The sequence below is a fragment of the Carcharhinus amblyrhynchos genome, chromosome 13 (genome assembly GCF_965287045.1).
Source record: "Carcharhinus amblyrhynchos chromosome 13, sCarAmb.v2.hapA, whole genome shotgun sequence".
NCBI classification, from domain to species: domain Eukaryota; kingdom Metazoa; phylum Chordata; class Chondrichthyes; order Carcharhiniformes; family Carcharhinidae; genus Carcharhinus; species Carcharhinus amblyrhynchos.
Window position 1 is genome coordinate 32053046 of NC_137336.1, and position 13677 is coordinate 32066722.

The 13677-nt window shown below is 41.2% G+C and overlaps 1 protein-coding gene across 1 annotated transcript in view; it reads right to left on the reverse strand.

Annotated features, from left to right (window-relative positions):
* LOC145351815 (polypeptide N-acetylgalactosaminyltransferase 10-like) overlaps positions 1-6583 on the reverse strand; it is an 87610-nt gene extending 81027 nt beyond the window's left edge. The window contains exon 1 of the mRNA XM_080201482.1: positions 6254-6583. Within this exon, the coding sequence (XP_080057608.1) occupies positions 6254-6385 (132 nt within the window). The 5' untranslated portion in view covers positions 6386-6583. The remainder of the gene's footprint in view (positions 1-6253) is intronic.
* Positions 6584-13677: the final 7094 nt, after the last annotated feature.

Below are 13677 nucleotides of genomic sequence, written 5' to 3' on the forward strand. Positions count from 1 at the left end.
TTATAGGAGTTCAGAAAAGGCTCACTCGGTTGATTGCCAAGATGAAGGCGTTATCTCAGGATGAAAGCTTAAGTGTGTTGGGCCTATTTTACATGGGCTTCAGAGGAAATCTTATGAAAACATGTAACCTTTTCAAGGGACATAACAGGATGGGTGCTAAGATGATGTTTCTTCACATGGAGGAATCTGGAAAGCACAATTTCAGAATATGAGGTGACCCATTTAAGAAGGACAATTAGGAATTTCTTCTTTCAGGAGGTTGCAAATCTTTGGAATTCTCTATTCCAGACAGCAGTGGAGACTGAGTCATTGAATACAGGACGGCAAGACGGCACAATGGTTAGCACTGCTGCCTCACAGTGCCAGGGACCTGGACTCAATTTGGCCTCAACTAACTGTCTGAGTGGAGTTTGCACATTCTCCCTGTATCTGCATGGATTTGCTCAGGGTGCTCCTGTTTCCTTCCACAGTCCAAAATGTGCTGGTTAAGTGGATTAGCCATGATAAATACTCAGAGTCATGGGGATAGTTGGCCTGAGTAAGAAGCTCTTTCAGAGAGTCAGTGTAGACTCAATGGGCCAAATGGCCTCCTTCTGCACAGTGAGGATTTACATTCAAGGTTGATTTGGACAGATTTTTGAACTATAGGAGAATCAAAGGTTAAGGGGGACATGCAGCAAAGTAAGATTTCAGGTCACTGAAACCTGGTGATACCAAGGCTCCTTAAACAGCACCTTCCAAACTCACAACCACTATAATCTAGATGGACAAGGGCAGCAGGCACATGGGAACACTGCTACCTGGCATTTCCTCGCCAAGCCACACTGTGGATATACCTACCCCACATGGATTGCAGCTATTCAAGGCAGCTCACCACCACCTTCTCGGGGGCAACTAGGGATGGGCAATAAATGGTGGCTGAGCCAGTGAAGCCCATATCCCTTGAAAGAATAAGAATGCTGATGCAGCTTTAAAGCGCACATGGCCTTTTCCTGCTCCTATATCTTGTGTTGTGTATCCCCATCAATGGTATGCATAAAAGGGGCAATTAAAGGCAACATATCTGTGGAAGTACAAGTAGGTTCAGAGGAAGCAAAACTTTAAAAAGGTACTTAGCTCATCTTTCCAACGTTACCGCATATCACAGTTTAAGTGAATTCTGTTGTCTGACCTCAACTATTCTTCCTGCCAACCAGTTTTACCTGTTCCACGTGTAACAGGGCATATGCCGTTTGTCCCATTCACATTTCTGAATGTGTACACTCTAGTCTTGCATAATCTTCCCTGTTTTAAGTACCATGTGGCATTCTAAGTCAAGGGTGGCCAAAAAGCTGTGGCTCACAGGCCATATGCAGCATGTGCTCCCTTTCCCTTAAACTGGGGCTCCCAATGGTAAGGACTCAGTGACAAAAGCAAAAGATTTCTCTATCTGAAACCGCTGAAAGACAGAATGCAGAATTTATTTTTAAATTACGTAAGGGATCGCATCTTATGTTTCAGGCAATCTTTCAGAAACATCAAAGGTTCATTCATAACTCAAACATTTCCTGGTTTGACATTTCCTGCACTTGCACCTCGGGTGGAATGTGGGGTCAGACTGGAAAAATAGCAGAAATGTCTCCTGGAGCAACAGTCAGGAAGCAGCCAACAAGTCCCGGGTATCTCCATGCATGCGTGGACCAGGAGAGGGTTGTGCACGCGCAATACAGCCTTTAAAGTCCTTCGGGTCGAGGACGTGGGCTTAATAGACCTGCCTAAAAAGTAATTAGCATAAAAAGTGTTGTGTGACCTGGGAGCAGCGCGCCATAGGCTAAAGTCACAGACAGGGGACAGGGAGACGTTTCAAAAGGAAGAGGGGACAGGAAGAGGTCCCAGTTTAGAAGAAAAAGGAGCAGGAAAAAGAGACTCCAACCAGAAACGTAATGTGGTTGGAAGAACCAGTAAGTGGAGACGACTAAGGAGTAGCAATGGCAATTAAAGAGAGTTCAGAGGAAGTCCCAGCAATCAAAGCAAGCAACAGAAGGTTGGTGATTCTGTGATTTGGGCTACTGGGGCTAAGATGACCCTTTGTAGCAACAGTGTTCTGCTCAGCGTAGCCGAGCGCTAAAGTTGTGCTTGTGAATTGATGCTGGAATGCAGACTAGGAAATCCACATGAACAGAGTTTTGGGAAACAAGATTGAAATCCTATGAGATGAGCCATTGTTGATGCAGCCTGGGTTCGAACAACTTCTGGAAAGAATTTCAAGGCAAAATCTTCAAAAATAAAGGCAGGAATCTCTTGCAAGAAAGAAAAAGTTCAATGAGATTGGTTGACTCAGGGTTTACTGACATCTGGGTGTGTTATTGCAAAATCCATGGAATCTGTCTTGGTCACATCTAACATTTATTGTGCAGGGTAGTGTGTTTGATCATAGTTTGCCTCTTAATTAATAAGTATCTCATATTAACCTTGAAAGTTAGCATGTAAAATAGATACTGTAAATTGTTTTATCTTTCTGACCTTGTAAAGTTTATTTTTGTTTGCTCCAAACCTGTGTAACCTTGTGGCTTTATTCTCTTAGCAACTGTCTTAAATATCAAACTTCATCTAAGCTAAACAGAAAGTTACTGGATCATACCAAACATTTGGAGGTCTGGTCCAGGGTCATAACATGTTACTTGCCATCTCTTCAGAAGTGAGGTGGGAGTGAAGTAGGAAACTCCATGGCTGAAATGGAAGCCATCAAAATGGCATTCAAGCACCTTCCACATTCACAATCCCTGACAGCAGAGCAGGCATGCACCATGTTAGCAACTTAACAGGTTAGAGAAGGTGAATGCACTTGAATATCAATCAGTTCCTTTTAACAAAGTTTCCCGACTGCCTGATGTGGAGTTGCTTGACCTGATAAGCACCATTTGCAGCAATCTCTCCAGCTCCCTAACCCACCCTCTCATTGCTGACCCTACTACTTGCAATCTCTATCTGTCCTCAATTTTCAAAGGCCTGTATCCAGGAAGAAAACTCACAAAGCTTCTACATCCAACAGTATTGTCTGGCTGAAGGGATATTACTATTATAATAGTTTTCTAAGCAAACAGTCATACTGAATATATGTAAAGCTTTTCCATGCCTTGTGGCTTTTGAACATCTGAAGGTTATCATATGTGGCTCCAAGGTTCAGAATGTTTAGCCACCCATGTTATAAAACATTGAGATTCCAATATCTCAGCTTATCAAATCATTCAAAGCTCTTTGCTCAGATACCAGGAATCAATTTAAAAATTTACTTATTTATTTAGGCTCACATTAATACTGTAAAGAAATTATGTGAAAATCCTCTAGTCACCACATTCTGCCACCTGTTCAGGTATAATGAGGGAGAACTTAGCGTATTTAAAAGATATGTAATCTATTATGGTCCCAACATTCATCCCAGCTCACTTTTCCAAAAACACCTGATGGAGTCAGACATGAGTAGAAGCAAAGGGCAAAATGAAATTCAACACTAGGCATATTCTAATGCACCTACATGCACATTTTTCAGACAGCGGGAAGAAACCGGACCACCCAGAGGAAACTCCATGCAGACACGGGGAGGACATGCAGATCCCGCACTGACAGTGACCCAAGCCAGGAATTGAACCCAGGTCCCTGGCGCCGTGTCACAGCAGTGCTAACCACTGTGCTGCCATGCTGCCCTCTCGTCTTATGTACACTGCCTTTAAGGTAGGCATGCCCACATTTTTGTTTGTCTTCAGTGACAGCAGAGACGTGTGCCAAGAAATGTTGCGGGACTAAAGTTGAAATAAATAAATAAAGTGTAAAGTTGAAATAAATTTTCCTGTTATCTCAAGTTGGTAGCATTAATATAGCTCGGCACTCTGATGCAAGATTAATACACCAATGAAAGAAATAACTACAAACGGGCTCCAAGCGTCTAGGCCCACGAACTTCAAATCTGACATGCCAACAAACATGAAATCCTCGAGGAAGCAGATCCAAGTAATACCAAGGCTCACAGATTTAAATGGTACCCAGGGCTGAGTTTTTGACAGAGAAACTAAACAAATGAAATGACTGACAATTCCCTTATCCATGTTACTAAGGAGTGTCTTAGAAGAAAAACTTGGCAACAAATGCTGGCTTCACCAGCGAGGCTCACATCCCATGAAAAATAAAATAAATCTGTAAGTGTTCACTAGTCCGTCTAACTAGTAGTAAAGAATACTGTGCAATGTCTTCACGTTTCTTTTACATAAAACTTCAGCCAGAAATTTAAAATAATTGACAACATGGAATAAAAAGTTATTATAGGACATTAAAAAGATGTTCGTTCGCAAAAAAAATTCAATTAATTCAAAACTCCTCCACACTCCCATAAAGCGAAGCTAATGGCCATTAACATGAATCACAAGCAAGGAGCATTCGGCATGAAAGGATTTTGGGGGGAGAGAAAAAGCACTCATCACTTACCCACCACAGTAGCCAACAGTAAACTTACCTGGCTGGATTCAGCTGTACTTTCCGACAGTTGCGCCATTTGCACAGAAACTCTATTTCACTAGCTCATGACAAATTATCTGCAAGGTGATTCATCACTACGCTATGATTTGAAAATCTCTTTCCTCATTAAAATAAAGTGGAACAGTGGATGAAATTCTCAGCCAGATTGAAACTGGACATTTTTAATTACACCGTTAAGGCAGAAATGTAATTTTTTGTACATTCACTTGTACTGTGAACTTAATCTCATCAGTACAATTAAGTGACAGATTTTTGTGTATCATAGAATCCCTACAGTGCAGAAGAGGCCATTCGGCCCATCGGGTCTGCAACAACTCTCTGACAGAGTATCTTGCCCAGGCCCTCTTCCCCCACCTATCCTTGTAACCCCTCACTTTTCCTTGGCTAATCTCACTAGTTTACACATCTTTGGACACTAAAGGGCAACTTAGCATGACCAATTCACCTGACCTGCACATCTTTAGACTGGAGGAAGTATTTTGAGGTAGAACAAAATACGACCATTAGTTTAACTAAATGGCATTATAAACAAAGATATCACTGAAAAATTTTATTGGCACAATATTCAACTGTACTTCCTCATTATTTTTTCTTACATCAGCTTTGTGAAACTATTATTTAGAAGTAAAAGTTACTTCAAACTGCTCTCTAGAGAAAAAAAATTACCATGTGAAACTATCAAATAAAATGGCCCAGGGCTTAGTTACACTTCAAAGGTGCTTAATTGGCTGTGAAGTGAGTTGTCGCAAGGTTGCATAAGGTTCTCTATCTAAGCTTGTTCTTCCTTTCCAGATTAATATTTTATATTTTTATCTGACTGCCTATCAGAAGTGCTTAAAAAGTTATCAAAAGAGGAAAAATACTTCTATTTAATCAAGTTTATGAAAAAAAAGTTGTTTCACCTCACAACAAAAATTGGCTGGCATTGTGATTACAATACAGATGACATTCAGTGAGGAGCACATCAAGTTTGAAAACCTTGAGCTTATTGTAGAATATGGGAATCGATACCAAAGCTATTCTCAGATACTGCCAATTCCATTATGCTTACTCTACCAGTTTTATGTCAAAATGAAGCAACTTTACTCCAGCAAGATGCAAAATGAGATATCTGGAAAGAGATACAGCCATTAAGCATAACTCCCAAGAACTGTCAAACCAGGTTTTAAAAAGTGTCTACAAGCTCCTTAATATCCACTCCTCCATATTTTTAGATCCACTTGTATTTATTGAATGAAATATTTAGGCCATGCTGACACAGCATCTAAATATTTCCCACTTAATCTGCCGGGAAGCCAACCACGCCTGTGTCAGAAGAATCAGTCAAGCTGTGTGAACAAGGTACTAATTGGTTCCACACAGCAGCTTTTTATCTGAATTGCAGTATAAACATAGCTTCGAATATCAAGGAAGTAAGTCAAGCTGGGGAAACTCCTCCTCGAAATTGTATAGAAGAGCATCGCACTTAAAAAGTTCCTCTTAATTATACGACTGTGATCCACATCTTAAACTGTCACTCTCACAGCACTGACCAATGATCCAAATTCTAGATTTATAATTAAACAATTTAGTAATCGAAGATTGTTGCTACACTGGGTTTAAGACAGTATGAATCTTAAAAGTTGAGAGTTAATGGGGGCCTCCGCTATCTATCAGAAAGGCAAATAGTGTGAAGTGTACCACCTCAAAGAATAACACTTCAGGTCCCAGGTATCACAACTCTGATGAGATTGTGCTTTCTTACCTGCACCAGTTCAGCCGGGCTCTCTAACTGCCTCTCCCTGTACAGGGACCACAGACCGACGTTTGGCACGAACACTATTGTCAGGAGGATTAAACCGGCCGCCTGGAGAAGCCTCTTTTGCCTCCGCCTCATCTCCCAGTGTTGGATAGAAAAGGAGACTTTGCAGTCAGTAAATATGTATCCAACTTTCTTCCTGCGCCTCCTCGCAGCTACTGAATCAGGGACTTCCGTTTGACTGCTACCATTCACCTCACAGGGGAGATCTGACACAGAGGAACACTTACTGAGCCGTCTTTTCCTCCACTTTACGTTTAGTGAGATTTTTTGGAGAGCCAAATCTCATGATTTCCCATCCAGTTTTGAACAGTTTGGATCCAAAGCGAAGGTTTTAGTATTTTTCTAGCAGTATATTTGAGGATGGCTCCCTCCTAAGGCGCTAATCGCTCCTCCCGACTAGGTTTGATTGTGAAACCCTGACTATTACTGAGTTCTAGGCAGAGGCAACGTGTATTAGTGGTGGTTTCTCACAATTAACCCACTGGGTTCAGTCTCCGACTTGAATTGTGAGAGGGTGGGAGGGCGGTGCCATTATTCGGTGCCGATGTATATTAGAAACGCCTTGAGGTGCTCAGTGTAAGCGAAGTTTAGCCTCTGGAACCAGTATCTTGCCCGTAAACAAATATTTACTCTCTGGATTTCACAATTACAGAGAAAATAGAAACCTCCCAGGGCGACAGCAGCCCTGGATGCGATGTTGCTAACATAGTTTAACTGTGTTTATTTCACCGACAACATTCCGTGGTATGCAATTTCAAATCGGTTCCAAGGCAGGAATCGCTGCAAATGATTGCAATAGTGGTGATTTATTCTGACGTTGGCTCCAAGGCTGTACTGCTTAATCCCACCTTTCGGTTCCAGCACAGACACAGAAGCAGAGCTGAGTTACAGAAGCTGTTATCCTACAATTCTGGCTCGGATATATTTCAATTCACCTTGTGGGGAAAAAAATGCCAAATCTTGGTCTTTGTTTGCTAGCCCTGGTTTTTACTCCTTGCAGTCAGGGGAAAAAAAAGTGATATTTTAAGTTGTTACTCTCAATCGTTTGTTTATTTTCACTTACAAAGAAAACGAGAGGCACCGGAATAATCTTGAAATTGGAGGGGCCCCTGTTATTGGAATGGCGACTTCCTCATTTTGACTTCTTTAAAATGTTCAATTCTTCGGAAACTTCATGGTGAATGTAGTTTGTTCGAGCAGCCGACAGGTGGTTCACTTGTACCAAGCGGATAAGATGTATCTGCTTCAGCCTCTCAGCCCAACGCACAATTCGCAAGATCATGCAACAGTGGGGAGGGCTTTTTACCCTCCGTTCACCATCCACAACATGCCTGGATTCTCCCGTAGCCGTTTCTTGTCGTTTATTAAATGATTGCAGGGGTTTTTCCACTATCACGACTGAAAATCCATTCCAACTGTTGATCATTCTGCATGCATCAGGAAAGTTCCCCTCTTACCTACGTCCAGTCACGGTTTACTCCGGCGTAGAATGTTACTTCAGCTCCTGCCCATTCACTCACTTTCTGAGCTCACCTTGTCCAAGCTCCTTTGATACCATTCCCAATAAACTGATAACCTTACATTTATGTTTCAGCGGTAAAGCATCCCGAGGTGCTGAACAAAACCCATATCAATTAAACGATTTTGACACACAGCCATCAAAAAGAAAAATGTCCAAAATCCTGCTCAATTTTTAAGGACCGTCTTAAAAAGAGAGGTAGATGGAGAAGCATGGGGAAGAAAAGGGCGGCATAGTGGTTAGCCCTGATGCCTAACAGCACCAGGAACTTGGGATCACTTTCAGCCTAGAGTGACTGTTTGTTTGGAGTTTGCACATTCTCCCCGTCTCTGCATGGGTTTCCTCCCACAGTCCAAAGACGTGCGAGTTAGGTTGATTCGCCACAGTAAATTGCCCCTTAGTGACAGGGAGACTAGTAGGGTAAATAAGTGGGGTTATGGTGATAGGGCCTGGGTGGGATTGTGGTCAGTGCAGACTTGACGGGCCAAATGGCCTCCTTTTGTGCTGTAGGGATTCTATGAAATTCCAAAAATTCCAACTGCTATCAGGATGGTTGTTCATGGTGGGATGATTCAAATCAGGGCTGCACAAGGAGGAAGAAAGACAACATCCTGTGAGCAAAGTTGATTTTGACCTTGGACAATAGATGGCCCTGGTGACTTCAAATAAGCTTCACATGCCATGATGCTCAGCATACTGTCAGACTATACTCGGCTTTTATCGTCCAAATTTGTCTTTGGGTGTCTTGGGCTTTTGGAACGCTGTCTTCTTGATTTGCATCCTTGGGTTGTTCTCCCAGGCATTGAATTGGAATGAGTTAAGATATGGGCAACAGAAGTTTGTATGAGCACAAGAGTGTGTAGGGTGAAAGAGGAGAGGGAGGCTGACCAGGATAGCATTGGAAGTAACAAAGACATGGATAGGGTTTGGAGTTAAGCAATGTAAAAAAGATAAAAATCTTGGTGATGTTGCAGATATATGGTGGGAAACTCAATTTGGAGGTCAAATACAGCATTGAGGTTGCCAATAGTTTGGCTTAGCTTAAGTCAGGTACCAGGGATGGCAAATGTGGACAGGGAACAGAATTCATGATGGGACCAAAGGCTTTCCAATATTGGAGAAAATTTCTGCTCACCCAGTATTGGATTTCAGACAAGTAATGTGACAAATCGGAGACAGCTGAGAGGTCAACTTTTAGTTAATGATAGGAATGGTTTTGTCTCCTATCCTGCTCCCTTTCAGACTCCTTCTCATGAATGGAAATTGGGTGGGCTGTAGTGCCTGTTACACCTCCACTGTCAACTTACCCATTTCAACAATACAAAAGAGATGTGGATGAGGTGGGTATGAATGCAGTGGAGTCAGGCCCTGTTCCTCCCGTCTTTGCAACAATGTTTTAAAAATTAAATTCATTACTGAGCACTGAAGGATCCAGAGTTGAGCCGGACTGGCACATGATCTTCCTCTGTCACAATTGCCTGGACAGCATCTGCTTCCTTGATCAAGACAGATGCAGAGTATTCATTTAACATTTCAGCCATGCCCTCTGCCTCCATAAATTCCCCTTTTTGATCCCTAATCAGCACCACTCCATCTTTTATCACCTTTTAGCTATTTATATGCCTGTAGAAGGTTTTGTGATTTCCCTTTGTGTTGGTTGCCAATTGTTTTGCATAATCCCTCTTTGTTTCTCTTTGCTTCTTCACACTTCCTCTGAACCTTTTGTACTGAGCTTCGTTCTCAATTATATTTTCTACTTGACGCCTGTCATAAACATACTTTCTCTTCTTTATCTTAATTTTTATCATGACTTCAGTTTCTACCCTTGCATAATGATTTGCACAGCAAACTCTGTGCCTTTATTATCCACTCCCATCACCTTCTTGGCCATTGTCTCAGGTTCAACCGGACAGCAACTTAAACATTCTATTCAACTCCAAGCTCTGTTTCTGACTCCAAATTATATCACCTTGTGCTCTGGCTCTCCTGCTGGAATACTCATCCACACCTTTGTCCCCTTCAGATTCAACTCAAAAATCATTCTTAGCGTGTCTCAAGTTGCTCTCGAGAAGATGACACTGGGCTTCCTTCTTCAACTGCTGCAGTCTATATGGGAAGATTGTTGTATAATGCTATTTAAGATGGGGGTTCCAGGAATTTCATGCAACATGAAAGAATGGCAGAATATATCTGTTAGGATGGTGTTTGTCTTGAAGGGACTTTGGGAGGTGGCTGAGTTCCCCTGCTTCTGCTGCCCTTTTCCTCTAGGGTACAGAGGTCATGATTCTAGGAAATGCTGCCAAAGGCTCCTTGCCATTTGTTGGAGTGCATCCTATGGTTAAGGACCAGGTGAGAAACTATAAGGTTTCTTATGAAGGTAGCCTAGATCCCGACTTTTGCATTTGATTTTGGCATTAGGGTGAGCATAAGGTGTTTCACTCCAGGTATGATTCAAGTGGTTCACTGGGAAACTTTTATGAAAAGAACCTTTATTTAAGAATACAGTTAGACTATTTTAGAAGTCTAAGATCAAGTGTAGTTTGCTGATCCTACATTTGGTAGAAGTCAGTGAGTTACACTGAAGCTTCACTTGAAGCAAGTTTTTAAAATGCCATCTCGACCTATTGGCTAAGATGAAGCTCAGATCAAGCCCAGGAGGGGGTGTAGTGTCTGCCGCTATCAGCTTGGGTCGAGCCCAAGACAGGAAAAGTGGTGCCTGTCTTGTCAGCTTTGATCTATAATGCCTTTCTTGTAGGGATTTGATTGGGCCAATTTGATTTCTTGATTGGATATAAATAAAAAACAACAAAAAGAATTAGCATCAACTTTGCCAATTAAAATAGTCAAACATGACAAAATGTAATTCTTAACAGTTAGCTACCTCTAATGTTCCAATTCACTAGTGTGCGCGGCTGCACGTTGCCCCCCCCCCCCCAGACATGAATCTGTTCTTTAGTACCAGTTATCAAAGAAACCAAAGATGCAGTTCCTCCACATATTATGAATAAAAGTTAAAGTATTTTGGGCTGGGGTTCCATTCTGGAATCTTCCTGTCCAATTATAACATCAACTGGGATTGTAACAACATGCACAACCTCAAATATTCCACATCCAATCATGAATAGCAGTGGACAATTAAACAACTAACCAGAGGAAGAGGAGGAGGCTCCACAAACATCTCTATCCTCAATGATGGGGGCACCCAGCACATCTGTACAAAAGTAAAGTTGAAGAATTTGCAACAATCTTAGGCCAGAAATATTGAGTGCACAGTCCATCTGGCCTCTTCCTAAGGTCCTCAGCATCACAGATGCCAGTCTTTAATCAATACTATTCACTCCAATTGATACAAAGAAATGACTCTGGGCACTGGATGCTGCAAAGGCAGTGGGCTCTGTAAATATGCTAGCTGTAGTACTAAAGACATGCCCTTGTCTAGAACACGCCATGCCCTTAGCCAAGTTGTTCCAGCACAGTTATAACAATACCAGTGTGAAAAATTATCCAGGTATGACCTTTTTACAAAAAGCAGGACAAATCCAATACAGCTAAGTGATGGAAGCTATCATTAACAAAGACATTAAGCAGTACTTAATCAGCAACAACCTACTTGTCAATACTCTAGGTTTTGCTTGGGCCATTCAACTCCAGACCTCATTACAGCCTTGGTCCAAACCTGGATAAAAAAGCTAAACTCAAGAGATGAGATGAGATCAACTGCACTGCACATCAAGCCAACATTTGACTGAGTGTGATATCACAGAGCCCTAGCAAAACTGATGTGAAAGGGGAATGGGAAAAGTTTCTATTGATTGGAGTCATATCTAACACAGGAAGATGATTGTGGTTGTTGGAAGCCAACTATCTCAGCTCCAGCACATCGCTGCAAGAGTTCCTCAAGATTGTGTCCTAGGCCTAACATTTTCAGCTACTTCATTGATACTCTTCCTTCATCATAAGATCAGAAGGGGGAGGTTCACTAATGATTGCACAGTACCACTCATGACTCCTTAGATACTGAAGAAGGCTGTGTTTACATTCAGAAAGATCTAGGCTTTGGTTTAAAAGTGACACTCAAGAGTCAGGCAATGATCAACAAGAGAGAATCTCACATCTTCCCTTGGTATTCAATGGCATTACCATTGCTGAATCCCCCAAAATCAACATCATAGATATTGGCATTAATTAGACATTTAATTGGAGCAGCGATATAAATTCTCTTACTATTTAAGCAGGTTCAGACGCAAGTCACTAGCTGCAAGCCACAAGTCAGGAGTATGATGGTATACTCACCGCATGCTTGGATGAGTGCAGCTCCATTAACACTCAACACCTGATGTGCCACATCCTGTTCCGTGGATGGCAAGCCTTCCCTCCGAATTTATCCAGCCCTGGCAGTTCACAAATCACAATCAAATTTGGCCATACCATGAAAACATTTCTGACCCCTCATTCATGTCATCAGGCTTTACTATGATTGCCCAACCTGTCACCTGCCCAACGTGAGTTCTGTGTGAAAATTGGCATCACTATCACTATATTGCACACTAAATGTTTTCCATACAGTCAACTTTTCTTTTTAGGTTTAACAGCTTAAGTGCAAAAATCACTGTAGTTGGCAATTTGGAATTATAACCATTAGATAGCACTGTAATATCTGTTGTGACCTTTAACAACTGTCAACAATGACAGCAATTGTAGGCTGATGTACGCTTCAACATTCTTATGGTAACTAAAAAGATGAGTGGGAAATCAATGGACTTCATTGAAAAATTGTTCTGCTGGGATTCTGTGAAGTGTCATTTTCACTAGCCAAAGTTGTGAAGGATGCAGGTGTGCTCATCTGTTTGGCTCATATCAAAAGTGTCCAAATGGAAAACTGGAACTATCCCACAATATAGAAGAGCAAATGTTACCTAACATCCAGTGCAGAGCATTTCATGTGGTGGAGGTGCACGTTGATCTACTTGCAACATATGGCATTACTTGAATGACTTCAAAAATTAAACTCCACAAGCACTGTTTCTTATTTGAGCTCAAGTTCGAGTGGCTTTGCCTATTTGCTGCAGTGTGGGAGTGGTGATCGGCTGATGTCATGTAACTGCAAAATTTTGTTTGTTTTTTTCAAACATCTCATCTTCTTCAAGCCTTTCAAGTTCTCCATTAAATTCCATACTTTGACTAACCCCTTAGATTTCTGATTGGGAGTATTTAATCTGTACTTTATCTACCTCAGATTAGGATCTCTCACATCTAGTTCGCTTTTATTTTTCCAACCTATTATTATTTGGGCTAGAAAGTTGATGGGAAATGCCAAAAAAAAGTCAACATCCAAGGAGTTATTTATTTTATTTTTGTGTGACAAAGAACCTTATGCACCAACAATCTAAGCTAATAATTTTACTTTTGTTCCTGACAAGCACATTTTTGGTCTGGAGTTATTCACATTGAAAATCAGTTTCCTTTAAATATGTCATTTTTGAGAATTTACATACAAATATTCTAACAACCTGTTCACTCAAAAACACAGCAAAACAGCCCAAAATAACTGTTTGTTCCAATTTGCAATTGTTGTATCAATTATTTTAAAAAACTGTGAGCTGAAGGGGACTATTTCTGCAGCAATTTCCTTCACTTTCTCACTTAACATGACACAATCAAAAAAAAAAGCTTTTACCATATGGTCAGCATCCACGTTATTTTTGCCACTGGGAAGCTAATGAAGAGCAGCACTCTATTAACAGTTCAATAACTGAATGATTTGCATAAGTATTTAAAAAATAATTGAAAATATATTTATATTATAGTGCTTAATTTCCTTCTGCTGTCATATCAGAGTATCAGCTAG